General features: G+C 36.9%; 1 protein-coding gene across 2 annotated transcripts; it reads right to left on the bottom strand.

The window, feature by feature from the left end:
- NAA30 (N(alpha)-acetyltransferase 30, NatC catalytic subunit) lies at window positions 6,625-27,438 on the bottom strand. 2 transcript variants are annotated; one of them, XM_018054097.1, is made up of 5 exons: window positions 27,277-27,437; window positions 26,240-27,002; window positions 21,410-21,533; window positions 19,451-19,506; window positions 6,625-10,099 (listed from the first exon to the last, which is right to left on the bottom strand). In XM_018054097.1, exons 2-5 carry the CDS (start codon window positions 26,999-27,001, stop codon window positions 9,962-9,964), a joined length of 1,080 nt encoding a protein of 359 aa, XP_017909586.1. In that variant the 5' UTR covers window position 27,002; window positions 27,277-27,437; the 3' UTR covers window positions 6,625-9,961. The 2 variants fall into 2 exon arrangements, with proteins under 2 accessions (XP_017909586.1, XP_017909587.1); XM_018054098.1 differs by having other exon boundaries at window positions 6,673-10,099; window positions 26,462-27,002; window positions 27,277-27,438.

Raw genomic sequence — 27,641 nt, forward strand, 5'->3', positions numbered from 1 at the left:
GGAAACACATATATTGTATGCCATTAACACCATTGATAACTCTGATGATTTTATGCCTCAAAACTTTCTGCTGTGCACCTTAAAAAGTTCTGCATCAATTAAAGCATGTATGTAATAAGCACCCATTTTACGCCTAATGTGTTCCAGGCACTATTCTAGGCAGTGAATAAATACAGCCATGAACAAATTCCCTACTGTTATGGAATTACACTCCAGTGGCACCCACATCACCATCCTAAAAGACAAGTATTTATAACTCCATTTTTATGAGTAAAATAGTATGACTGACCTTCCTCAACTGTCCAGTGGCTTCAATGGCATGGATTTTGCATATTAGTATCCTACTCTATTTGAAGGCAGCTTTATAGATCAACCTAAATATTTAACATTGTATTACCAGTAGCTGATACTCTAATTAAAGCAAGTTTTTACCATCAGGGAAAGGGTCTGATATATACATACTTATACATGCACACACACATTATACACACACATACATATACACACAAAAATAATTTCCTGGTGTTCATATTTTTACAGGCTTTGCACTTTAAAGAGACTACAAATATGACCTGATTTTGCAGTGGTTTTAAGTATTTCTACATATTTTAGTTAGACTTTGAATTTGATTCATAATCAAGGTAGTTTTTTTTTCTATGAACTTTTCCTTAGAAAAAGTATTTCTATTGGCTTATTTGAAACTTGACAAAGTTTACTGGACATATGGCAAGAGTTACCTGTAAGAGCATATTTAGAAAATTTCAAACATAAGTGAAGTATATAAATGAGGATTCAGTTCAACTTGCAAAGGATAAGACATTTTAAAAGTTTGTTTTTAAAGAAGAAATCAATTGCAGTTCCCTTGAAAGATGCATGCTAAGTCATTTCAGTCATGTCCAACTCTGCAACCCCATGGAACAGAGCCTGCCAGGCTCCTCCATCCACGGGATTCTCCAGGCAAGAATACTGGAGTGGGTTGCCATGCCCTCCTCCAGGGGATCTTCCTGACCCAGGGATCCAACCCATGTCCCAGGTTTCCTGCACTGGTTGTTGGGGTTTTTTACCACTAGCACCACCTGGGAAGCCCAATAGACATTATTAGAAACCAATTAAATGTTAAGAAAACCACTTAATCCTAAATCCTTTGATGAATTTTACAAATTAGATTTCTTAAACATTTTTAAAGTGTTTAAATTTTATGCTGAATCAAACAACTGAATTTAAATAATTTAGTAGGATTCATTAAAATTTTAATTTTATCAAACAGAATTAAATGTATTGGACTCTATCCTCTTTGGGTTTCATCAAGTGCAGTGTGGCAGTAAGAAAACTAGATCTAGGAGACTCAGGCCTGGGTTCAGGTCTCATCACTGCTTTGTGACCTTAGAGGTGTCAGTTAAGCACTTTTGAGTAGTAGTCTTTCCATCTCAAAAGATCTTTCTAAAGACTGAGTAAAAATAAGTGAAACTGCTTTGGAAACTGTAAAAGGACCATCTCAGTGCATGCTATTATCATTATCCTTCTGCCTTCCTGGCAAGAGCTTCCCTGGTGACTCAGACGGTAAAGAATCTGCAGGCAACATGGGAAATCCAGGTTCAATGCCTAGGTTGGGAAGATCCCCTGGAGAAGCGCATGGCAACCAACTCTAGTATTCTTGCCGGGAGAATCCCACGGATAGAGGAACCTGATGGGTTACAGTCCACAGGATCGCAGAGTTGGACAGGACTGAGCAACTACTACTTTTTCTTTCCCTTCCTGGCAGTGAAGAAAGAACATTCATCATAGATCTCTCCACCCCAAGCTGGGGGATCACATCCCAATGGTGGTAAGCATTCCACAATCAGGACAGAATAGTGATCACAAAGATGTGTGAGTATTCTTCTGTTATCTGTAGACAGGCGCAAAATTGTACTCCTAGCATGAGAACCACATTTCTGTAGCTCATACTCACCATCTCCTGATTTTATGCATTAATGGCAACTCTATTTAGCCATGTGGTTTAAGGTTTCTTTATAAGTTCAGACTGTGATGAATTTATCTGGAAATATTTCTCTATTAATTCCTTTTGAAACACAACACTGGGGTGCTAGAATATAGCATTGTTCTTATCCTTCCCTATTTTGTTTTCTTCCAAAAGAGAAAAAAGAAAAATGGTCTTCACCTATTCAACAATCTCTATTCAAACTCTGCGCCTGTTACCATCCACTTTTTCTTTCCTGCTTACCCAGTGATCTTTCCTCTTATGTTTTGCTGATTATATTTCACAAACCCAACCCTTTCTAAAAGTCATTCCTTTATTGCCACTGGCAATTGCACCATTATTTATCTCCATTTTTCCCACAATAAACATTTGTGTCTTATTATGCCCATAGAAAAACACTACATATTTGGGATATGTAAGACACAGCCACCTACTTTCAACCTTACCTCTACTTTTCACTTATTATCTTTCCTTTAATCATTTGTCTATACCACCAAACTTGTCTACTAAGGTGTCAACTGTTCTGTAACAGAAATCTTTGTTCTTTGAAAGAGTAACCTCTTCTGTAGTCATTATATTTCTTATGTATTTCATACTACAACAATTTCCTAGAAATTGAAGCATTAATACTGGTTATACAGTTGACGATTTGTGTCTGCGTCTATGTGTAATGATATTATGGTTTTGTTTTTAAAAACAAGACCTTCCCTTTTGAAATAAGTACTGAAATATTTATAGATAAGATATAATCTCTAGGATTTGTTTTGGGGAAAAAAAAAACTATGAGAAGGGGAAAGGGGAATGGATAGAACCAGATTGGCAATGGGCTTCGGGCACAGTTGATAAGTGCATGGAGAGATTACACTCTTCAGTCTATTTTAATATTCTCCACAATAAAGAAGTTTTTCTCTTCACTTGTTACGGTTTGGGCTACTCTCACTAGACCTAATATAATATTTAGATGACCTTTACCATTTAAAAGTCAAAGTCAAAGTGAAGTCGCTCGGTCATGTCCAACTCTTTGCGACCCCATGGACTGCAGCCTCCCAGGTTTCTCCATTTATGGGATTTTCCAGGCAAGAGTACTGGAGTGGGCTGCCATTTCCTTCTCCAGATCTTCCCAACTCAGGGATTGAACTCAGGTGTCCGGCATTGCAGGCAGACGCTTTACCCTCTAAGCCACCAGGGAAGCCAGTACCATTTAAAAAGTGCTACAAAATCCAATACCAAAACACAAAATTACTGTATAGTATATATATTAACAATAGCTATCATGTTTTATTTACCCTGTATTAGGCTGCTAGTGGGCTTCCCTGGTAGCTTGGCCAGTAAAGAATCCGCTGGCAATGCAGGAGACCCCGGGTTGATTCCTGGGTTGGGAAAATTCCCTGAAGGGATAGGCTACCCACCCCAGTACTGGGCTCCCCTGGTGGCTCAGACAGTATGAATCTACCTGCAATGTGTGAGACCTGGGTTTGACCCCTGGGTCAGGAAGATCCCCTGGAAGGCATGGCAACCCATTCCAGTATTCCTTCTTGCCTGGAGAATCCCCCTGGACAGAGGAGCCTAAGGGGCTCCAGTCCATGGGGTTGCAAAGAGTCAGACGTGACTGAGACACTAAGCACAGCACAGCAGGCTACTAGGTACCATTACAGTGAATTTACATAAATTATCTCATTTATTCTTCATACTAAGTTTATCAAGCAGTTACCACTAAAGGCTCAGAGAGATTAAGAAATTTGCTCAGTATCATCAGGATGGAAATAGACATCTTGAATGCTCATTATCAGTTCTAAATATTAAGAAAATAATTATTCTCACAATAACTCAAACACAATGCTCACATCCATATTAGTGTACTTCATTTCATATTATCATAAGCTATCAAGTAGACTTGGCCAAAGACACAGTTGAAATCAATTTACATTTTCCTAGTTAAGTCAATACTTGGTGGACTTGTAAATTTTATTAGCATTCACAATAAAATCAAGTATAAGGCTAGCTGACTCTTCAGTCACTGTTTACAGCCACGATTAGAGGGAGGTAGCAAAGTTTAAGGCAGCAGGTTTAGCTTTAAGGCAGCAGCTTCAGCTCCTTTAAAATGATCAATAAACATGTACAATCACAGGTTATCTGGCATTACAGATGTTAGTGACCTATCCCCTATATGTTAGGGCGTTGAACCCTGAACAGTCCACAAATGTACATGAAATTTAGCAATCACTTTATGTATCAGTTTGCAAAAGTTTCAAACAAAAGTGGATTTTAAAGCAGCACAGTTCCTTAAAATTGCCAATATTATTTCCTATGGAACTAGTGAATTACTAAAAACACATTTTTACAAATTCTTACTAATGGCTTTAACTAAAAAATTGAATATATTTTCCTTTGGAAAATATTTAAGTCTCAGGAAGTAAAACTTAATGCCTATTTAAGGGGCAAAAAATTTTTTTCAGTTAGTGCAACCTGCTGACTTTTTAAAAGAGTGAATTTCTTTGGCATGAAAGGAAAACACAGGAGACATACAAATCTTTGCAGAACAAATGAGGATACACGCTTTCTGGAACACAAATCTCACTAAGAATATGTTTACTGAAAAAAACAAAAACAAAAGCAAAAACAAAAAACCTCAATCAAGGGGGGCAGAAAAGGCTGTTTTAAAGAAATTTCAAATCAATTTACTATGTAACAAATCCAGTAACAAATGTCTTCATACAATTTCTTTTAAGTCAGGTCCTTTCCTCTAGCATATGGTAAATTATTTACAAAAACGTACATACACAGTCTCAGGAAATTGAGGTATTAAAAAATTGAGATATATTCATACAGCAAAGAGGTAGTCATGAAAATTAATCAACTAAAAAAATGCTTCTTAGTATTATAAAAACCTTACATTTTAACCCCTGCATTGTTTACATTTTTTAAGTAGTATAAGATCAATTTCGGCAATGTGGTGATCTTTATTATTCCTAAATCTTTTTCACATGAAGATTAACACTGATTACTATCAATAGAACATGTGCCTTGAGCTTTCTCCAGCAGTGTTAAGTGTCATACCAAGCCTGGCACTCCCTGGTGCCAGGTATTTCCTATCTGCACTCCTAATCTCTTGATGAATTATACTTACTAGATGTCCAGCTAGAGCCAAGGGTGATATGCTGTGAACAGAGACACAGCAAAATGAATCTGGTTCTCAGAAACAAAAACACTTGCTCTTGTATCAAAACACATAATCTAGAATTTTTTAAATGGATTAAAAATGATATACCTCCATGTTTCAGTTTGACCACTCATAAAACAAGCAATGACTAATCTCATATAGAGGTGAAATTATCTCGAATTCACCTAAAATGAGAGGTTATTTAGCTTAATGCTGTAAAGTGTTTTAAAGCTAAAAAGTATATGACAGTCTTATCAGAAACCAATTTTTGGCACTTGAATCTGTGCACCTTTGCAACCCAGACAACTACCAAATGGTAAAAAACTGAAAGGGCTGCTTTTCTCAGAAGGGCTAATTCATACCAAGAACACTATGAAAAAGTGCTATGACAGACACTATTTTAATGAAATATTGTCAACATAAATACTGTAGCTTTACTCTTGTATAGTGTACATTGCTCAGAGGCAATTTTTAATCACGAGCCTTCTATTTCATTCTTCAATAAGCTGATCTTAAAAAATCCTTTCCAAAAACTGCTTTCCCCAGTTATTACTGTCTAAATATTACCTAAAGCTATGCTATCCAATTCAGGAGCCACTAGTCACATGTAGCTATGTAAATTTCAATTAAAAATTCAGTTATTCAATCACACTAGCCTTTCTTCAGGGGCTCAGTAGCTTCGTGACTAGTGGCTACCATACTGGAGAGCACAAATAACATGTCCATCATAAAAAGTGCCATGAGAACAGCTCTGATCTGAAGAAAGTGCATCGTGCAATACTCATGAAATTTTTCAAACTCATTTTTAAAAAGCTGTTTAAAAGTATCATATCTTTAGGCTACAGGTTATTATTGATCTCTGTTTATATGTGTGAAAGAATGATATCAACTTTCTTGTCCTTATTTAGACAATTTATGAAGTACTTAAGAGTTCCATATAGGGCCAAGTAAAATATGAACTCACATTCTATTTTCACTACATGACTATAAAAGAACAAAATAAAAATTTGACATGCATGATGAGTAATTTAGTCATATTTATAACAGATCTTCCACTACTATCCATAAATTTTGAAATAAGAAAGAATACACAACTGCCATTTAAAGTTTCTCACAAGAACGAGACCAAAAGCCCTTTAGATATTGCTCTATTTTACTTTGGTCTTGAGGGTGAGGGGACATTACCTAGGTTACCAACAAAAAAAAATTAAAATAAAAACTGTCTTACAAATAAATTTCTACAGAATAAGGACAGAAAAGTAACTTTTGGTTTAATGCATGCAAAAATGCTCTCATTTGTACTGATAGCTGGTATACGAGCTAACTTTGAATACTGTTAGGAAAATCAAGTTCCCGTTGTTATTTTCACATTTTCTTTGTCAGAACACAAAGTGAGAGAGATAACAATTATATATAACTTCTTCCAAATAACTCTTAGATGCAAGGCAGGAAGTGGGGAACAGAATAGATTTGCCTTTTTTTTACTTCTTAGTAGGCAAAACAACTCAAACATAAAATGCACACACCTGTATCTAAAAGAAAACTGCAAACACAACTTAACCATACTTTATTTGACTGTATCTTATTGAGACAGCTTGCACATTTCAAATCCCATTAAATCTCTCTCTCCAAAAGGATCTGGGACAATAGAAGAAAGTTATGCAGCAATATCCAGTCATCAAACAGCAGTCCAATATTTTGAGATACACGTGATACTTTATAGATACTCAACTCATATCTGACGTCAATATAATTTATGGTTATGTTTTTACAAACCTGAAAGCCCTGTAACAATATAGCACTCATTTTAGTGATGTCATGGTGCACTGAAAAGTAACTGATGCACTACCAATTTGCTTTTATCTATGCTCCTGGAAAGTGATGAACTTCATGATTTTTAGACACCATAATAAATATACACATCCAGTCTTATACATGTCAGCCAATACCATAACACAGGGCAAGGTAAAGCTAAAACATGTGACAAACAAACTTTACACAGATTTGTCAAGCAAATGGGGAGGGTACTTTGGGGAAGAGGCAGAAAATACTAAAACCAATATTTTAATAGTAATTTTTTTTTTAATTTTGCTGGCTTCAGATTCGAAACTACTATCTGGTTTATGATCTGTGGACTTCTCTAGAGTAGTTTCATCCTCATGTAAGGGAAATTATAATCAGCCCACACATCAAAAATGGTAGTATACCCGTTAGCTTCTTCAACACTAACATATATAGCTTCATGGTAGCATGTATAAAAATGTTCAGCAGCACCAACTGCCAAACCAGTGTCAGTGGAGAGTACAGTCAGTCTTAAAGAGGCAGCACCCCATTAAAAGAAAGTTGCACCAACTTTGCTCAGTTTTAGCCAAGTGAACTCACTCTATCAATTTCAAATGGAACTGTTTCACGATTATATAAGAAAGATGAACGCCCAATATAAAAATTTCATTTGATGATACTTCAAGACTTAATTTTGGTGCTGGGTTATCAGCTAGAGAAAAATTTCAGTACACTTAAGTGAACAATTTTTGCACAGCCAATTAAAGATACAAGGTAGACAATGATATTCAACATATACCAGCTAAACAAGACAACAACCATTTCACTTTTCAGTCACATGGCTAAGTTCATGTTTAAAATACCCAATTAAAACACCCAGTCAATTCAGCAAAATTGGCCAATTGACCTTGGTGAAAAGGTCAGTAGTGATGGTTTCACTGACAATCTGCCAAAAAATTAATGGCTGGGCTAAAAAACAAGCATGTATTTACTTTAGAACTGTCCTTATTAGTGAGTCAAGCAAATGTATGTTCATCAACAATCATTACCCATTAACCAGCAAGTCAAATGTAAGGTGGTAAGATAAAATTTGACAGTGAAAGTACTAACTATATACTTCGTTCAATTCCCTCCATATCAAGAATGACAGAAGCGTCATTATAATTGATATTCCTCTAAGTGCTAGAGTCCAAATGAAGTTTGAACAAAACATACTCAAAAAGATCACCCTGAAAGCTGAGTATTGTGTGGTCTTCATATTTTTAATGTAACCAAGTATTCTGTCCATTAAACATTCAAGAGCAATATAAAATGGAAAGAAAAAGTTTTTCTTTAAAAATAAGGAACTATTAATATAAATGATCCCATCAACAGGAAGATTTCATTTTCACCAAATTTATGAATCTTTATTTTAAAAGTACTTGTTACCATGTTCACTTTCAAGACACTACACTGAGCAAGGAGCAGCTTTCCTTTAAAAAAAAAAAAAAGGCAACAAACTTTCCTGAAAGGGGGCTTTTACCAACTGTTAATGGAGGTAGGGTTTTTAAAAAATACAGTAATTATAGCCATAAAATAAAATTCAAACCAAATTCTAGAGCAGAAGAAAAGCATATGCAAATTAATGAAAAAATAACAGATTTCAACAAAATATTTTTCACAGAGAATGAATCTTTTTTTTTAAATGGGTACCTAGGTTTTCCAGTCAAATAAATTATCCATCACAGGTCTCTTAACTAAAAGCAATCAACTTTAAAATGTATTACACTGCACAGATTGGCTGAAACAAAATATAACTAATGAACATGGTGATGGCTATTAAGAAAACCCACAGAACTCATTCCAAAAAAAAAATTTCCATGTCTCCCTTTTGTTTTCTGGGAACTAAGCAAAGTTCCCCCAAGAATTTGCACAAATAAATGAAAATAAAATAAAATCAGTTTAAAACAGATACAGTGCACCTCGAAATTTATTTTCAACACCAAGAACCAAAAGCAAAGCATTTAAAGTGGAAGCAATGTGAATCCAAACCAAGTGGGAAAAAAGTTCAACTACTTTGTAAAAGCTGTTCCTCACAGCTGAGCAATAATTTTGATTAAATAAAATCATACCAATTTACATTAATTTTTCTATTCTTTTCCAAAAATTCCCTCACTCTCAAAAAAAGTGCATCTAAAACCCAGCAATTCCCGGCTTCATCAACTTTTCTCATCCCTTTTGAGTCATTTCTTAAAGATACCCCACGTAGATTTAACTTGTAAGATAAGAAGGGACTTCTACAGTAAACCACTCTGTCACTCACCTGGAAAAAGTATCCAAATTATAAAAATCTGAAATAATTTATTATCCAATTGAGAATTTAAATAAAAACAAGTTTGCTTGCAAAGGCCTTAAAGAAAAGGGAAAGACAGCATGCAGTCAAAGCTAGAGATGGAGACAAATACACTTCCCTACGCAGGCACCGGCAGACGCAATTTGCTATCTTCACTCATTGTGAGACACGCCCAACCCTGCGTAACGATTTTTCAATTCACTAAGCACTGAGGTACCAATATTCAAGAATGGAAAGTTTAAGATTGAAAAAATAAAACCGAAAATGGAAGCTTTTCCCCCATCCCCTCAGAAAAACTATGGCAGGTTTCATGTGAAATGTTAGTATATTCAGAGATTTTTACAATCTACATTGGCTTTTTTTAAGGAACAAAAATCATGTTCCACATCCTGGTTCTGCAATAAAATTATCACTGTGTAAATAATGTCAGCAGACTTTCCAAATGAACAAACAAATCTTGGCTATCAACTGGCACATCTTGTTGGTACCAAAAGAACTCTTTAAGTTTAAAACAATCTCTTTTAATTCAGAAGAAATGCGCCATGCCAAAGTGCAACAAATATTGTGCGACACTCAAATGAGACACTGACAGATAAGAGCTGCATGAAAATCACTAAATCCACCTGCAAAGCAATTCTGTACAAATTGCATTGCATGCAAAGGTCGATTCTGCACAGTTGGAAAGTTGTTCCTTGATGTCAGTTTCTCAACGCAGCCACAATTTAAGTCGCAGTGCATCAACTCCATTTAAATAGTATCTGAACAGCCTCTTATCTCGAACAAAACCAAGATTTTCATAAAGTTTCAAAGCAGACTTATTCGTTATTTCTGTTTCCAAAACAACCTTCAAAATAAAAAGAGAAAACTAAGTTACAATTTTATATATTTTAAACTAATTTATAATTTCATAATTTGACAAATCACTTATAAACAATATGATCAAATACTTAAGAAAAACAAACTACATTTAACTGTTTTAAAACTGACAGTGAAACCATAAACATTAATGATATACAGGAAGAATCCAGAAAAAGTATCAGAACTGTAAAAGTTAATTATCTCTCAGGGCAAGGGAAGTAGGAAAACTGGGAACATCTTCTTTTCTACTGGTTTTTGTAAAATGTCCATGGACAGAGAAGCCTCATGGACTACAGCCCATGGGATCACAGAGTCAGACACGACTGAACGACTAACACCTTCACTTTGGAATTTTTAGCAATGAGAAATATGTTTTATACTAAAACGATGATGAATTAGTTTCTTGTAAAGAAAAGTAGTGTGACAAAAAGATGAAGAAAAGAAAAAAATCAACAATCAAAGGTTTAAGAAAATAAACCAGTACTTGAAACTATTCAAACTGACCTCCAACTCCTACATTCTCATTAATATGTCATTCTTTATCCTGACGATAACTACCACATTTATCTAGGGTCAGGACCAGAGTCTGCAAACTGTAGCCCTTTTCAGGCCAAATGTGCCTACTGCCTGTTTTTGTAAAGTTTTATTGAAACACAGCCATGTCCACTGATGTACACAATGTTTTGGCTGCTTTCTCAATATAACTGCAGATATGAGCAGTTGCACCAGAGACTTGTGGTCTGCAAAGCCTAAAATATTTACTATCAGGCCCTTTGCAGAGAAAGTTTGCCAAAACTAGATCAAAGATACCAAAACTTTAGTGTACCTGGAGTATTTGTTAAAACAGATATCAACTGCCTATCAACTCGAGTTTCTGAGTAGGTTTGGAGTGGTGCCCAAGGATCTGCATTTTTTAAAAAATTGCCAGGTGATGATGCTGCTGCTAAGGGGACTACATTCTGAGAACCACTGTCCGTACATTATGGATATCAATATAATATTAACAGAGGAATACAAGTATTAACTTCTATCTAGGTCTTCTTAAATACTACTGAACCAATGGCCCTGACAATGAAGAACTGATACTTTTGAATATTATGTGATGTTCTTCTACATTCCTCTACCAAAGTATCCTCTATCCCATCCTCCCTATGTGTGTTTTACATACATAGCTCTATTTGCCTTTCTATTGATTCTCAACCTACCTCACTGAGACTCAACACAGTAAGCCACAGTAACTGTTGGTATGTCATAACCCTCTGTTATTTATAGAGTGGAAAAAAAGGGCAGAGTATAATTAAACAAAGGCCCAAGCAAAGCCTGTGAATCTCTTTCTGTTCTATCATAAGCTATTTAAAACAAAAAAACTGATAAGAATTCAAGCAACAGATATGAGAAAAAACTCGTCATATCCAAAAAACTCATGACCAGCTTCTCTACAATTCTGCACATCAGTAACAAGATGTCCATCCATGAATGCCTCAAACCTAAAGCCTGGGAGTCATCTCTGTACCTCATTCCTCATTCCTCTCCACTCCCCTGTATATATACTCCAAGCACTATTTCAGGTTTATCTCTTAAATCTCTCTCAAATTGACCCTCTTCTTTCTGCTCCCATTGATAACATTCTAGTCTAAGCTGCCATCAACTATTACCTCCTAGCTTTAACGTCTCCTATTCTGAGTGAAGGTGAAGGTGAAGTCGCTCAGTCATGTCCGACTCTTTGAGACCCCGTGGACTGTAACCTACTAGGCTTCTCCGTCCATGGGATTCTCCAGGCAAGAATACTGGAGCGGATTGCCATTTCCTTCTCCAGGGGATCCTCCCGACCCAGGGATCGAACCCAGGTCTCCCGCATTGGAGGCAGACGCTGGTGGCTCAGAGGATAAAGCATCTGCCTGCAATGCAGGAGACCCGGGTTTGATCCCTGGGTTGGGAAGATCCCCCTGGAGAAAGAAATAGCAACCCACTCCAGTATTCTTGCCTGGGGAATCCCATGGACAGAGGAGCCTGGTGGGCTACAGTCCATGGGGTTGAGTCAGACACGACTGAGCGACTTCACTTTCACTTTCAATTCTGAGTGATGCGCTTGTTAATACCCTGCTTAAAACCATTTACTGACTCCCTTTTGTCCTCAAGGAAGGGTACACAATCTAACAGTAATCTAAAGAGACCTGAAAGATCCATCAAGATATGGCCTCCACCTACCCTGCTATTAATAAGTGGGCTTCCCAGATGGTGCTGGTGGTCAAGAATCCTCCTGCCAATGCATGAGACACAGCAGAGGCAGGTTTGATCTCTGGGTCATGAACATCCTCTAGAAGACGAATGGCAACCCACTCCAGTATTCTTGCCTGGAAAATTCCAGGGACAGAGGAGCCTGGCAGGCTACAGTCCATGGGGCCGCAAAGAGTCAGACACAACTGAGCACACACACAAGAGTGTGCTTTAGGTCCCCATCCCTTCCTCACCATGATCAACACTAAATTTACAGTTTTTAGAACTCACCATTATTTTTCCCACCCTAGACCTTTCACATAAGCAGTTTTCTCTGTCTGGAAGAATGCTCTTCCCATTCTCCTATTCTTGCTTTTGGCTTTAGCATGTCACTTCCATACTGGGTAGAACATCTCTTTCCCTTCAGACTGCCCCACAGCACTCTGCACTGCTCCTCATTCAACTGCACTCTTGTCTAATGTTTGATGAGCTATGACATCTTTCCCAGCTGGTGAGCTCAACAAAGACAGGGATCATGGGTACCTCATTCACAGCCATTTCCTCTGCACCTAACATACTGCCTGACACATGGAAGGCTCTTAAACATTTGTTAATTATATACATCCTTAGCACTTTTCATTATATTACATATATTACATAAACATGAAACAAACAAAAGTGCTGTCAAGCTTTTAAATGACCAGAGTACTTTGAGAAAAAGTATTATCTTGAGGCAATTACCTATACAAAAAAAACTCATGAAGGCAAATCACATACTAAATCCAAATTCTAAAAAGATCTAAAAACAAGTAATTCATGGTTCAGGATCAAGGAAAAATGTTCCTAAGAAGGCCTTAAATAAAAATTATATAGCAAGCAAACTGGTTTAAGGTGAGAATAAGAAATCAACAATTTCTCTCTGCTCTTAAAAGACTGTAATTTAACAGTGATGTATGCCATCAGTGACGTATGCCATCCTCCATTTGGAACACTCCCATCTGGACAATGCAATTTACCAATTTTGAACTATTCTCTTGAGTAATTCCTACAATTCTGTTTCAGGCCAGCACCTAATTACAGCTAAAATGTTAAAACAATTAATATGAAAAGCAATAAAGCTCCAACAACTCATAACTTAGAACAGATTTCACAGAAATGAAAAGGAGAGTGACAGTTTAAAAAAAAATACTATTTATTGAAGGCTAAGTGCTACATAAAGCATTTCACATGCATTATGTCATATTACATGCATCTGACATAATGTGATTTTCTTAAGAACCCTATGAAATAGATGTATCTCTAACTTATAAGGGAATGAAACTCAAAGTCACCAGTAGAACAAAAATAGACCCCAGACTGAAAATGTGAACTAGAACTTAATAGTATCCACTTTTCTGTAACTCTGATTGTTTCCAAAAGTAAAACAAAGCAGCAAATGGCAGATCTACATAATACAGGGAATCCAAGTTCATATTCATTAATACTTAGTAATCTAAAATATTCAAAACAGCTGAGGCTAACTATGACTACATAAATACACACTTGAGGTATAACTTAACAGCTGAATTCAGGTTTGTTAGCATCCTAACAGATTATAAACCCCAATTTATAGCAAAACATTACACAGAGGACTAACACCTTGATTAAAATGAAAAGATTCTCTCAGCACCCTCACATTCTATGAACAAAGAAATCATGTATTATTTGACACAACAGAAAATTCCACAAAGAAATAACTACTTTGTAACAATTAGTGAGTTTTATAAATACACAAAAACAGAATTTGGGCTTATATTGGAAATTTTCTATAAAATTATCTAGTCTGCATCATGGGAATACTACATAAGAAGCCAAAGGTTATTTTAATGTTAAAGAAATTCGGCCAAGTTGACTTCTACTCAACAGAAAAAACGGGTTACAGTGAAATTCTACGGATTCTCTGAGGAACAAACCACCGTCAGGATGAGCCAAGCTATTACAGTTTAGAAAGCCTTTTTTTAAAACTACCGGCTAGGAGTTCTAGAGGTAGGGCTGAATAAACAATTTTATTCTCTTCATAACATCCTTTAAGATCACATCCCTTTACCATCACACTGCAGAGACAAAGAAACATATTATGAAAAGTTAAATGACCTTCCTACAATCACACAACTATACAGATAGAAGATGTATCTAGAACCCAGGCTTCTCATATCCAGTTCTTTAACTAGGCCAAACTACTCAACCAAAAATCCTTCTAGTTTAAATAACTCCATTTTACTCTGCTCTTCACCTGGCAGCCTCTGTCTCATAGATAAACTATGTTTCCAGTGAAAAAACTAAAAATGTCAAACATATAATTATTGAACACAAAAAACTTAAACTCATCCTGTATATTACCATAAACTGTATGTTATTTTGTTAACATGTAACAGGTTTATTACTGGTTACTTAAGTAAATTCAGCCACTGTTGGTGGGAATGTAAACTGCTACAGTCATTATAGAAAAGAGTGTGCCGGTTCCTGAAAAAATTAAAAAAAGAACTATCATACAATTCAGCAATCACCCTTCTGGGTACATAACGAAAGGAAGTAAAATCAAGACCTCAAAAAGGTTCCCATGTTCATGATGATCACAATTTCTAAAATAAGGAAACAATTTAAACATCCAACAAATGGATAAGGAAAAAGTTGGCTGTATCTTACACACAGACACATAGAATACTTTTTGGCCTTAAAAACAGAAATCCTGCCAGTGGTACAACCATGGGTGAACCTGGAAGGTATATGGGCATAGATCTTACACACACACACACAGGTGAACCTGGAGAGCATATATCTTTTACACACACACACACGGGTGAACCTGGAGGGCATATGGGCATATATCTTACACACACACTTGGGTGAACCTGGAGGGCATATATCTTACACACACACACGGGTGAACCTGGAGGGCATATATCTTACACACTTACACACACATACACACGGGTGAACCTGGAGGGCATATGGGCATATATCTTACACACACTCGGGTGAACCTGGAGGGCATATCTTACACACACACAGAGAATACTTTTTGGCCTTAAAAACAGAAACCCTACCAGTGGGACAACCATGGGTGAACCTGGAGGCCGCTGCCCTAAGCGAATTGTCAAAATAGAAAGGCGAATATTTCATGAGCTTGCTTATGTGTATAAACTAAAATAGTCAAACTTAATAGAAGAGAGTTTAGGACAGTGGCTGCCAGGGGCTGGGGAAAGAAGGAAATAAGATGTTGGTCAACTAAAAATGTTTTCAAGGTCATACTGCACTCTTAAACTCCATTAAGAAATTTTGGTTCCAATATATTTTCATCATTTATGAGTTAGTTCTGAGTATTAATATGATGGTAACCATACCATAAATCTAAACAAATTTTTTAAAAGTGCATAAAAATAAATGGCCACATGTGCGTTCATTATTTTAGGTACACAAGAAAATTCATATATATTATTTGTATGTATTCTTATTATTTCCCCTAATGTAAAACCAAACCAAAGAAGCTTGTCCTAGTAGCTACTAAACATTTGGCAGGCAGAGCACATAAGGAAGTAACCAAATTCAGGCCAGATCAGCAACACAGATAATGCATTTCTTACTCGTGAAGGAATGCCATCTATCTGTTTTTTTTTTTGATGCTGTAACTTTTCAGTCAGCTCCAAATATACAGAAAATGAAAAAAATCTTTCCCTAGACTGTTTAAACATGTCTAATTCTGATATAAACAGTTAGGAAAGTCATAGAATGGCAAAATGGAAAGATCTATCAGACCAGAAGGGTAATACTGTAATTGGGGCAAAAGCATGATTTACATCTCGACTGTGAAATGTACAGATCTGTATTTCAACTAACCTCAGTTTAATTTACTCTGAATTTATCTTAAAATGACAAGTGGCAACCAAAAACAACATGACTCAAGGTCATAAATTCTGCAAACAGAAGGAAAATAAAAATTGACTGGATGCGTACAATAAAGCTTCATAGAGATTTCCAAATTTCCAAATGTATTTATCTTAATGTTTTTCTCATAGATTAAAAAAAAAATCTCTCTCTGTAAGAATAAAAAAATAGCAGCACAACCTATGTAGTAGAAAATGTAATTTAAAAGCCTTCCTAAACGTCTTTCTGGTAATTTGTCAAAGTTTCTTAACACTTAAGTTTCTTAACTTTAAGAGAAATGAAGGCTGGCCTAACCTAATGAAAGTAAAATCACAAGTTGGTTATTTTATAGTCATTATATTCTTGGAAAATTATAGTTTCAAAGTTTTCCTCAGAACAATGAATTATATACAAGACTATTTTTATATAAAATTGCTTGTATCAAAAGGTATTTTAATAACTTGTTAACCCTGCAGATATATTTTTATGTGCAAAAAAATAAGAAAAATCTAGAACGCTTAGACAGAAAGACAAGTTAAAAACTAATTACACAAATCAAAATTCAGAAGTTCCCCCCTCCCCCAAAAGAGGTATAGTTAAGATGGTAAAGCACAGAACTAGTCATTCAACCAATATTTATGAATCATGTACTCTATCACAAATGCTGTATACTAAGCATTAAAAATACAGCAGTAAATAAGAAATGGTATCTCTGCTCTCAGTGCCCAAGGCAGACTCTGAACAAGTAAATGTAGGCACAGTAAGTATTACAGAAAGGGAGGTCAAAAAAACCATGGAAGGTGCAACTGATTCTGTCCAAATGGATCAAGGAAAACTTAAAAGAAGTTGTTGATATTTGAGCTGGGTATTAAAAGACTGAGAAGTTTTTTAATAAGCAGAGGAAGACCAAGAAACTACTAGGTCTAGCATATACAAAGTAGTTACACTGGAGTGGAGGGGAAAAAACCAAACCAAACAGGATGAAATGGTAATATAAGGAAGTAGAACCAACAAACACACTACCATCAAAAATTAGAAAGAAAAAGGGGATAGAAGAGTTTGCTGCTTATGTGGTTTAAAACTCAATGAAGGGAAAGGGAAAGCCTAATAAAGAGTAAACAAGAGTTCTGTCCCTTTCTACAGCAAATTCTTTATCTGGACAATATGGGACACAGATAACCAATCTTTTTAAGTCATAGAAGAGTACCCTAAACCAGAAGCAGAGCTACTTAAAATGCAAAAATCATACAACGGAAGTAAGTTCATGGAACTATTCCCATTTCATTCTAAGACTGAGTAAAACCCATTGCTTCAAGAGTAAGAAAAATAAATCAGAGTTAGAACCCTAGGCCCACAGTGAATAGTTCTACCATAAAATGTATCACTAATTCAGGACTTACCCTTGAAACTACAACAGTATAACCAAAATCTCATCATTCCTCAGAACTTTCAAAGAAAAACTATACTATTTAAACATCTGATCAGTTAAGATAAAGCATACTACCTATCTCACAGGTAGAACTAGGATAAATCAGAAACAGCTATCCATTAGGAACATAATACTCCCTCCTTATAACATCTCTGTTCACTGGGAACCACAGTACTCAGTAAAGGAACAAAACATGGTCTTTTCATCCAAAGATTTATCCAAACTGTTGAACAGCTTTTGTGAAGCCCAACTTCCCTTCTTGATAAACCATCTAAGCCAATATAGCTATGGTCCATATTAGACCTACATTCATGAAAAAATTTACACTCAATTTTATACTCATATTTTAGTTACCAGTGATATAAATAATCAGGGTTATGGCACGTATTACTTTTTGAGATTAAAAGCTGTGAATATGAGATCCTTCATCATGTGTGAATTTTCTTATTTGGGGTAAAATAATTAAACATCCATAAATCCCAGGATGACTTCCCTGTGCTGTCCAATTACTGTAAGCTTTCTCATACAACCACCATCTAATGGGATCTGTCAGGCTACAAACTACGAAAGTGGACAAGCAGTGTGAGAATAGTAACTCTGCAGTCCATCTGTACTGACATGGAATCCTGTTCATGAGATACTGTTAAGTGGAAAAAGTAGTTATTACCAAGTAATAATTTGTGATTTCATTTGTATTTAAAAAAAAGTGTGAATATTTGCATTCAAGTGTGCTTAGAAAACGGGAGGATGCAAATTGCAAGATGAATAGTAGCTCTAAGTAGAAAGAACGATGAAGAGTTGAAAAGTGTGGAGATGGGGGGGAAAAGGAGACTTTGCATCCCAAATACACACACATATATAAAGGTTAATGATTTGTGTATAAATTCTGCACCAAAAAAACCCACTTAAAAATAAAGTAACCAAAGTAAGTTACTTAATGGCATCAGTCTGAGAAAAAAAATTACCTAACTTCAAGTACTTTGAAAACTCTCTAAGGAACATTTGCCCTCCAATAAGAAAGACAAGTTGTTAGAAGTACTACTCACAAAATTACTAGCACAATACAACTTTAGTACTTCTTAGTCACCACTATTATATTAAAGATACCCATACTTTCCTAGTTTATACTTATTTCCTTCCACATTATGTAATAGTAAATCTTAATATTCCCAACCACTGCCATTATTTATTGAGAACCTACCATATGTAAAGCACAGTGCTGCAGCATACAAAGAAACTACCTGCCATAAGGCTTTACAAACAAGCTGAAGAGAAAAGATGCTTTTATGTTAACATACAGGCAGTTCTACATTTAAAAAGTGGTTGTCTTCCCCCCTCCAGCCTTATTATTTAATGCTGAGAGTTTTTTCAAATGTGAAATGTTTTTCATATTGGCTGATAGCTGACCCACAGTGGGGAAAAATTATTATTTAGAGAGAAACCAAGGCCAATATGGAACTACATTACAATAAGGTTTATAATAAGAACTACCTTAAATGATTTGACTGATAACAAATCGGAGTTCTGAATACCAATTATTTATAGAAAATATCTAAAATTTTACCTTTATATTTTGACACAAATTTTAGCTCCCATTATCATCTTAAAATTTGTTCTAGATCAGAGGTCATGTGTTTTTAAATGGAATACAATTTTCAGCACAAGTTGTATTTATATAATAATAGTCTGCAATGAAATTACAGTATGATTTACTTGGGATACTTATATAAATACCCAGTATAGAATATAGCCCAGGACAAAAGGTCTTAAACATTTAGGAAGACTTACCTCATCACAGTCTCCTTCAACCATAGCATATATAGCTTTCTTAACCAAGTTAGTACCTAGAATACAGAACTGAGTATTAATGAAGTAAAAATGCAATTAGTTTTTTATAGATACCTAAATTATATCATTTATAATTTACATTATAAATTATAATATTTCTAATTCTGAGAGGCCGAACAGAACCTATGCATAGCAATAAGTTTCCTTTTGAAAGACCTAGCTCCTGATATATATTTTTTTCTCAGAGGTAAATGCTATTTTATTCCAAGAAAAAGGCAAGATACAGCCAGAACCACCCAGGAACTCCTTCAGCTGGCAAGAACTCACTGTGTGACCCCTAAGCCAATCTTGCCAAAGACCATACAAGAACTGCTATGACCCGAACTGGGCCCAAGATACTGGGTTAGTTCCTACAAACCTTGTAGTTTGGGCACTATACTAAGCCTGGGCACACCAGATGGTTTCAGTGCTTTATCTGTATTCTAGTTTCGAGTAGATATACTTAGTACATTAAAAGGAAAACAAATGCCAGATCTAATTTTAAGAGAAGAAATCCAAATTTTATAGGAACTTCCTTAAATTTTCAAATCATGTACACAAGCAAGCACCCATTACATGGGCCATACAAAACATGTTTGAGGGTCAAGATGCAATCCTCAAGGCACTGGTTTCTGCCCTCTGAAGTAGCCAGAAAATTTGCTATCATTTGCCATGAATCCTTATCAGCTCTCATTAATACATCTAAGATGCGAACTTGACTTATACAATAATCCCAATTCATTAAAAATCTTAGTGGCAAACTGTAACACTGTAAGAAAAGTTGGTTAAATCTAATGTATTAAGTAAATCTATTCATAATGATATTTCATGTCTCAGATTGTGCAAACCAGTCTTCAATTGAACAGAGCCACTCATAAGAGGCTTAAAAAAACAAAACTGTAAGTGAAAAAGCTGCTAGTAATTACATACTAGTGGCTCAGTGGTAAAGAATCTGCCTACAATGCAGGAGATTTGGGTTCGATCCCTGGGTGGAGAAGATCTCGTGGAGAAGGGAATGGCAACCCACTCCAGTATTCTTGTCTGGAGAATGCCATGGACAGAGGAGCCTGGCAAGCTACAGTTCAGGGGGTTGCAAAGAGTTGAAATTACTGAAGCAACTTAGCACGCACACACAGGCATCAAATCTTATTTCATGAATACTTACTTAGCTTCAGAGCATTTCATAATTTGCCATGTTAAGACAAGTGCTTGTCTACCTGCTCCTCCATCTTTGAACAAAGTCAGTAGGTCCAAGATTCTAGGACAGCGGTTCTTAAGTGGCTGACAACATAGTCACCTGGTGAAATTTCAGCCCTACTTCTAACAGGACAAACTAGATTCTTAAGGGGAGGGGGCCTAAGCATTTGTTTGTAAACCACCCAGATGATTCTAATGACCATTATAAACCATAAAATTAACTGAAAATACCAGGAAAGGTAGCCCAGGAAGTTTGGGAATAGCAGTAACAAACAATTCTGCTTTCTTCTGGACCTCCCTGAATTGCTAATACAATGCTTGGTGACTAGTATGAAATAATGGTAATTTCTCCATAATGTTGCCTTGATTGAAGACTGTTGAACCCATAACCCAAGTACACACAGCTGCTTGAGCACTGTGATCAAACACCCTATTAAAAACTGTAGAACTCAATATAATACAGTTTGAATGTGATCAAAAAAATGTTTGGAGGTGAAAACTGATCACCTAGTAATTGTTAGAAAGATAATCTCTCAAATAATTAAACAGTAATAAAGGAAACATTTTAAAAACATTTTGAAAATATTTTGAAACAAAAGCAATCAATAGTCTTCTCTCAGTTTCATGCTCATTTCTACATACTATTTACAATTAAGTCTTCTGCTTCTTAAAAACAATGAAAATAATTTAGGCATTCCTTTTTTGACATAATATTTTTCTTACCAATGCCATTTCTCCTGTATTTGGAATCCACGGCTAACATGGCTATATAACCTCTGCGGAACATCTTTTTGTGCATATCCAACTTGCAAACGATGGCACCTACACACTCCTCCCCTACCATGGCCTTAAAAATAAACAAACAGTTACAACGAATACATTGCCATTAAGCACTGCACAATTACCCAGGAAAAGAGCAACCAACCACTGGTCAGTGTTTTTGGAGGAGGAAGAAATAATGAGAATTTTAGCAAGAGCAATCACAGAAATTTCAGAAATCTAAATCCCAGAACTCCTTCAAATGTTCTAGTTTAAAAATTTTTCAACATTCTTTACAACATGAATTTCTTATACTCATTATTAAAGCCTATCATTATATAGGGGGAAAATAAATTTCCACATGGTAAACACTGAAGTACTTTATAAGAGGCACTTATAATCAATTGAAATAAAGACCTATATGTTTAAGATTTGGGAAAGAGGAGACGTGAAAATAATTTAAGAAAAAGTCTTTTCATTAGATATTATAAACTTATCAACAGAGTACAACAAATTTATATTCAATCATGATGAAGTTTTAGCAAAAGACAGATAGAAGACATTTATACCTGAATAGCAGAGTTGGATTTTGATCAGGAAAATTAAAAAACTAAAAGATTTTCAGAAAAAGGATTGTTTTTAAGGTATTCCCTAGATCCTACTCAAGTAGTTTTGTTATTGAAGGACTATAAAAACTAGATATATGATGGTCTCATTTTTAGGACTCTCCTGACAGTGAGAGTCATTACCGTTAAAGCTCACAGAATATCTGATACTCAGTTTCATATTAAAGTAAAAGCTTAATTTTTACAGAGCGTCCTATTTCAATAAAAAGGTACAGTCTTCCAGACAGAAACTATATATTAAATAAAAGCTAATCAGCCTCCATTTTCATTAAAATTTCCGGTATCACCACTGAAAACATGCTTTTCCAGTATTCATCCCTGACAAGAAGTTCCAGTTAAATATTGTATTCTGGTAAATATAAAAAGGCAACAGCTCCAATTGTTTAATGTGTCAGATAGAAATACCTTGCTATTAAAGAGCCCTCATTTTAATAAAAAATGAAAGTTTCAAATCATCTCTAAATAAAATTAATTTTTCAGAAATGATTGCAACAACAAAACCAGGAATGGGTTAAAAAAAAATCAATAAGCAAAGCCCAACATATACTTAATACCTCTTTTATCTTGAATTTGTTATGACTTGTTTTTAGTTCATCATTTTGTAAATTTATTAAAAAGCCTTTTTCCAACTGCGGAGAAATCTTTAGGCAAGATAATTCTAATCCATTTCACGCAAGCCTAAACTAGGTCAGAAAAATCCTTTTGAAGGGATATCAATTTTATTTATTTATTTTAATTGAAGTACAGCTGATTTAATTGCAGCTGATTTACTTTGAAAGGATATTAAATTCAATGATTCACATTAATTCATTTCTGTTTTATCAACACAATCCAAAATTACTTGGGGCCAGTAAACCTCAAAAATTGTTATTGCTATTTTTACTCATGATAAATCAACCTAGTTCTTTCAAAACTCTTTTGGAAACTAAAATTTTTTTCTGTACAAGTACTGAAATATATACAAAAGTTGCCTGTTTGAACAGCATTTTCTGACTTGGACATAACTTACTTCAAATATATGTGTGTGTGGTATCTGTCTGTATGTGTCAGAGATGAGATGGTACATTAAAGAAAATTTGGCCTGACCTCATAAACTAGGGGAAATGGAAATCTAGACAAATCTATGATACAAAATTGTAGGACACTTAGATTTCACAGTAAAGAAACCATTTGAAAGAGGAAAAATTAAAACCACTAGCACACAACTAGACAATACTTTCAAACTGGATAGCCATTCAAACAAATCTTTGTCCTCTGACCAAGAAAGTAATTAGCAAAGTATCACATGAGTTCACTCTTAGGCTAGGTTAATTTCTTACGAGTCATGAATCTGAAGGAAAAAAAATCAAACTGTAAACATCATTTAAAAATAAAAGCCCAATATATGATACACAGTTATTAGTAAGATGTTGGTACCGAGGAAGGTTAATGCTGTATTTTCTCCTGACAAACTGTTGATGAATATACACACAAAAATCACTAAACTGCATGTCAATTTTCTCCAGATAAAAGCTTCTGTATCTACATTTGGAACTCTTGCTATTAAAATGTGTTCATTTTTTTCAAGGATGGGAACTGAAAAATTCCAGGCAAGATTAAAATTTAACTCTAAAAGGTCAAATGCTTATCAATCTATGGAACTTGAAAAACATAAGTTGTGTGAAATAGATTCCTAAATTCCAGAATACCACAAACAGCAGAACAGAAGAAGCTGGAAATTTAAATTTAGACCAAATAACAGAAGTACTATAGAATATCGCTGGTAAGAAGTTCAAAAAGGCAACAACTAAAAATACCACGAACTCAAAGAGACAGAGGTAAATTAGCTAAGAACATAGTAAATGATAGTGTCCCTATTTGTACAGTACCATACTTTCACATATTACAATTATTAGAAAGAATCGTTAAAAACCATCATTTTTGTTAGTCAAATATGGTCAAGGATCGGTGATTTTCCTAAGGAACAATCTTATATACTCTATTTGATCTACTGCAGGTTACTTAAGGAAACCAGGAACATTCTGGAGACTTCTAGTCTCTTGAGATTGATGTTCGCAAGGACAACTATTCCTTAGCGAAGCAGAACTTGGGACACAGGATCTTGGCTGAATTAGTCAACAGTATGTCATTTTTCAAGTTCTTAGTTGTTTCCACAAAGAGAGGCCAGAAGACCTGGGTTCTAGCTTTATATCTCTGGACACAAATATCTGGAGACTTGAAGACTTCAAGTCTCTCTGGTCTTTCATTTTTTTCATTAAAAAAAAAAAAAAGAGGTTGAACTAGATTTTATCTGGGATCCTTTATAATTTTTAAATGGTATTACTTGAAATAAACATACATTTATATTTGTTTTAAATTGTTTTCATGAGAAATTCAAAAAATTTTAATTCCAATATAAAGGCCCCAGTTCCAAATGGTCTGACTGTTTAACCATTGTTTTATGTTCAATACTCCAGTTTCATACTTGTATTAGTAAATCTTATAGGTCAACTACTGTGTATATCACTATTTCTAGATATTCAGAATTTAATGTTAAACAAATTAGCTATTAAGGGCTAAAGTTCAATTAGCTGGTGAACTGGGAAGAGTGTATGTATAATCAAACTAAAGTTTACTAATATTCAGTTTATCAGAGTCTAAATGGCAGACAAGTTGAGGTAATACCAGAACTCAAAAGTTGACTATCATACATACACAACTATCTTCTGCAATTAACAAAAATACACACACACACCATTTCAATGTAAAGTGTAACTAAACTGTATGCTTTTGTGAGGTAACTTACAATCAATCTACAATCTTTAGCATTTATAATGGGATTTGATAATGACATTTGTAACAATGTTATGAAAACCATTTTCCCATATTCATTGACACAGACATGTCTTAGAACTTCTACTTTGATGCAACAGTTAGAATCCTGTACAAGTAGCTTTGTAGAATATAAAACAGTTCCCAGCTTAAACAAACTGAAGTTTAGTGAAGTGAATGCAGAAAACAGCACAACTACCATTACAACAATACAGAGGTTACATTTTCAGATTACCACCAAGCTATGGAATCAGAAAGATTTCTAAAGTATGGTCAGAGCATTTTACAAGGAATTAACAAGTGAAAGTAAGTCAATTCTAAACAATAAATAATGGTAGTGGCTTTTCCCTTCACATATCATAAAACACTCCTGAAAAGCATGTTGCCTTTCTTCAATAAAATTCAATGGAAACAACATGCTGTGAGCACATGATACAAAGCACACCTGTAGTCAATATTTAGGTGAAAGGTTTCATACAGACTGAAATTGGTCAATATTATTGGGAAACTATTGGTACTACCAGTACTATGTAAGTTAAATATATATATATATATATTCAGCTTGTTTGGTAAGCCAAGTCTTTCTTACTCAGATAAAAGTAAAAAATTTCTGTCAATTATATTTCACACAAGCCAGCATTAGTACTAGCATTTAGACATACCTGTGACCAACTTCTTAAAAAAAATTATAGATTAGTAACAATTTCACACTTAGTTTCCTACACTCCCAAAAAGGTATTTTGCTCAAGTTTCAGGAGTCTTTCAACCACCAGAAGTGTTAGTATCGCCTTCTGCAACTGTGCAGCAGAAAACAGGCTGGCTACAACTGCTAATTGTCCTGTTGAAGTAAAAGGAAACAATCTCCATAATTACAGAATATGCTTGTAAGATTTAATTCTCCAATGTGGCCACAGCAAGTTTACCGACAATCATGTTCACCAAAACATGTTTATGCATACACTCTTCCCTGATTATGGCTGTAATTGAGAGATTAATAAGGCCTGTATCTGAACAGAACCATGCGCAAATTAAATGATTGCAAAGTGCTTTGAGGATGAGGGAGGATAATTAAAGACGGTTAAACATGATGATAAGCTAGTGTAAACAGGATAGGAGACCCCCAACTTGCATCATACCAGCTTACTGCATTTACATCAGTATCAAGTTGACCCGGATCACGAAGTCTTACCTTTCATACTGTTTCATTAAATACCTAGGAGTGTGTACACGCACTTTACATCATGTATCATACTATGAAATGCAGAATACATACACTGACATTCCAGCCCTCACACTCCCTGCCCCGCACGGCCTGGATCTCTGCCGGGTTCACCCGCTTTTCATTCCATCCACTTACCAAGAAGCACAGCTGTGGCCAGTTGTGGATAAAATATCTATAGGTATATATGGAGTAGGGTTCAGACAGATCTTTGGTGATCAGTCTCATGATATCGGGCATTTGTAGCTCGGATTCATATCGGACATAACGTATCGTCCGATCCTCCCCCGGCTCAACCTCCCGGCCTGAGGGGCTCCTTAAACTGCAGCCTGCGGTCAGGGATGAAGCCAGCAGCCGCACCTGCTCGTCTTCCTCCTCCTCCTGCTCCGTGCCCTCCGCCAGTCCATTGCGGGCCGCCGCGGGATCGCTCGCCGCCGCTGCCTCTGCCGGGCTGGGGAGCGCAGTTCTTGCATTACTGGGGAGGCAGTGAGGGGGGCTCTCGCCCGAGTGTACCCCGGCTCCTTTTGTTGCAGTCGCTCTGGGGCCCCCGTCGGGGGTGGCCGCGATCGTGGCCGCCTCGGCCGAGCTCAAAACCTTGCTCTTGATGGAGGCGGCCGCCCGGAGGTGCCGCAGTTCGGGGTTGATCAATCCGTTGAGCTGCAGCTGCTCCTGCGGCGGCTGAGGGCAGCGAAGGCACGGATGCCCCTTGGCCGCCGCCTCGCCGCCCGCCGGGCTCCCGCCGCAGCCGCCGCCTTCGTGCTCCTCGTCGTCCTCCTCGTCCTCGCTGCAGCAGGCGAGGGCGGCCCCCGCCGAGAAGGGACAACGGGGCTCGGCCGCGGCCGAGGCCGGAGGTGCTGGTGGTGGGAGGAGGCTGCTAGGCCCAGGCGGTACCTCCGCCATCCTAGAGGCGACACAGACCGAGAGGGGAGGCCATGAGACCCGGCGGACGAGCGCGGAGCAGAGGAAGCCGAGGGCAGGGGGCGGCGGGAGTGGGGGGGGGAAACAAAGGCAGAAACCGTCCCTAACAGAGCTGGCCCCCCAATTCCGCGCCACCCCCCGCCCCCGTCTCTTCAGCGCCGCCCAGCTGCTCAGCCGGCCACCGTCCCCGTCCGCCCGCGCCCATCCGCCAGCCCTGTCACCCCGCGGCCCCTCCCCGTCCCCTCCGCGCGGCTCACCCCGCACAGGTCCCCGCCGCCACTGCCGCCACTCCTCTTCCTCCTCAGCCGCCGCCGCCTCCCTCGCCGCCGCGGCTGCCTCCGCCACCGCCAAGGCTCACACTCAGCCGCCGTCGCCGTAAAGCGCCTCGGCTGTTACCCCGGGTAAAGTTTCCTGGGCCTGGCTTTACGACACTTCCCTGCCTGCCGGCTGCCGGGCCGGGGGAAAAGGGCGTGGAGGGAGGTGACCTGTGGAGGGGAGGGGCGAAGGTGTCTCCCGCGGCCGGGTGGCTGCTGCTTGCTAGTGGGTGGGGCTGTAGGGCAGGGACGCTGGAGAGGGCTTGGGAGTCACCAGCCCTTAACCCACTGTCTTCGGCCTTGCGGGC

The sequence above is a fragment of the Capra hircus genome, chromosome 10 (genome assembly GCF_001704415.2).
Source record: "Capra hircus breed San Clemente chromosome 10, ASM170441v1, whole genome shotgun sequence".
In the NCBI taxonomy this organism is placed as follows: Eukaryota; Metazoa; Chordata; class Mammalia; order Artiodactyla; family Bovidae; genus Capra; species Capra hircus.

Coding starts and splice junctions, on each gene's coding strand:
- NAA30 (XM_018054097.1), bottom strand. CDS start 27,001: ATGGCGGAGGTACCGCCTGGGCCTAGCAGCCTCCTCCCACCACCAGCA. Junction 21,534..26,239: donor GGCCACAGCTGTGCTTCTTG/GTAAGTGGATGG, acceptor TTTATTTTTAAG/GCCATGGTAGGGGAGGAGTG. Junction 19,507..21,409: donor ATACAGGAGAAATGGCATTG/GTAAGAAAAATA, acceptor TCTGTATTCTAG/GTACTAACTTGGTTAAGAAA.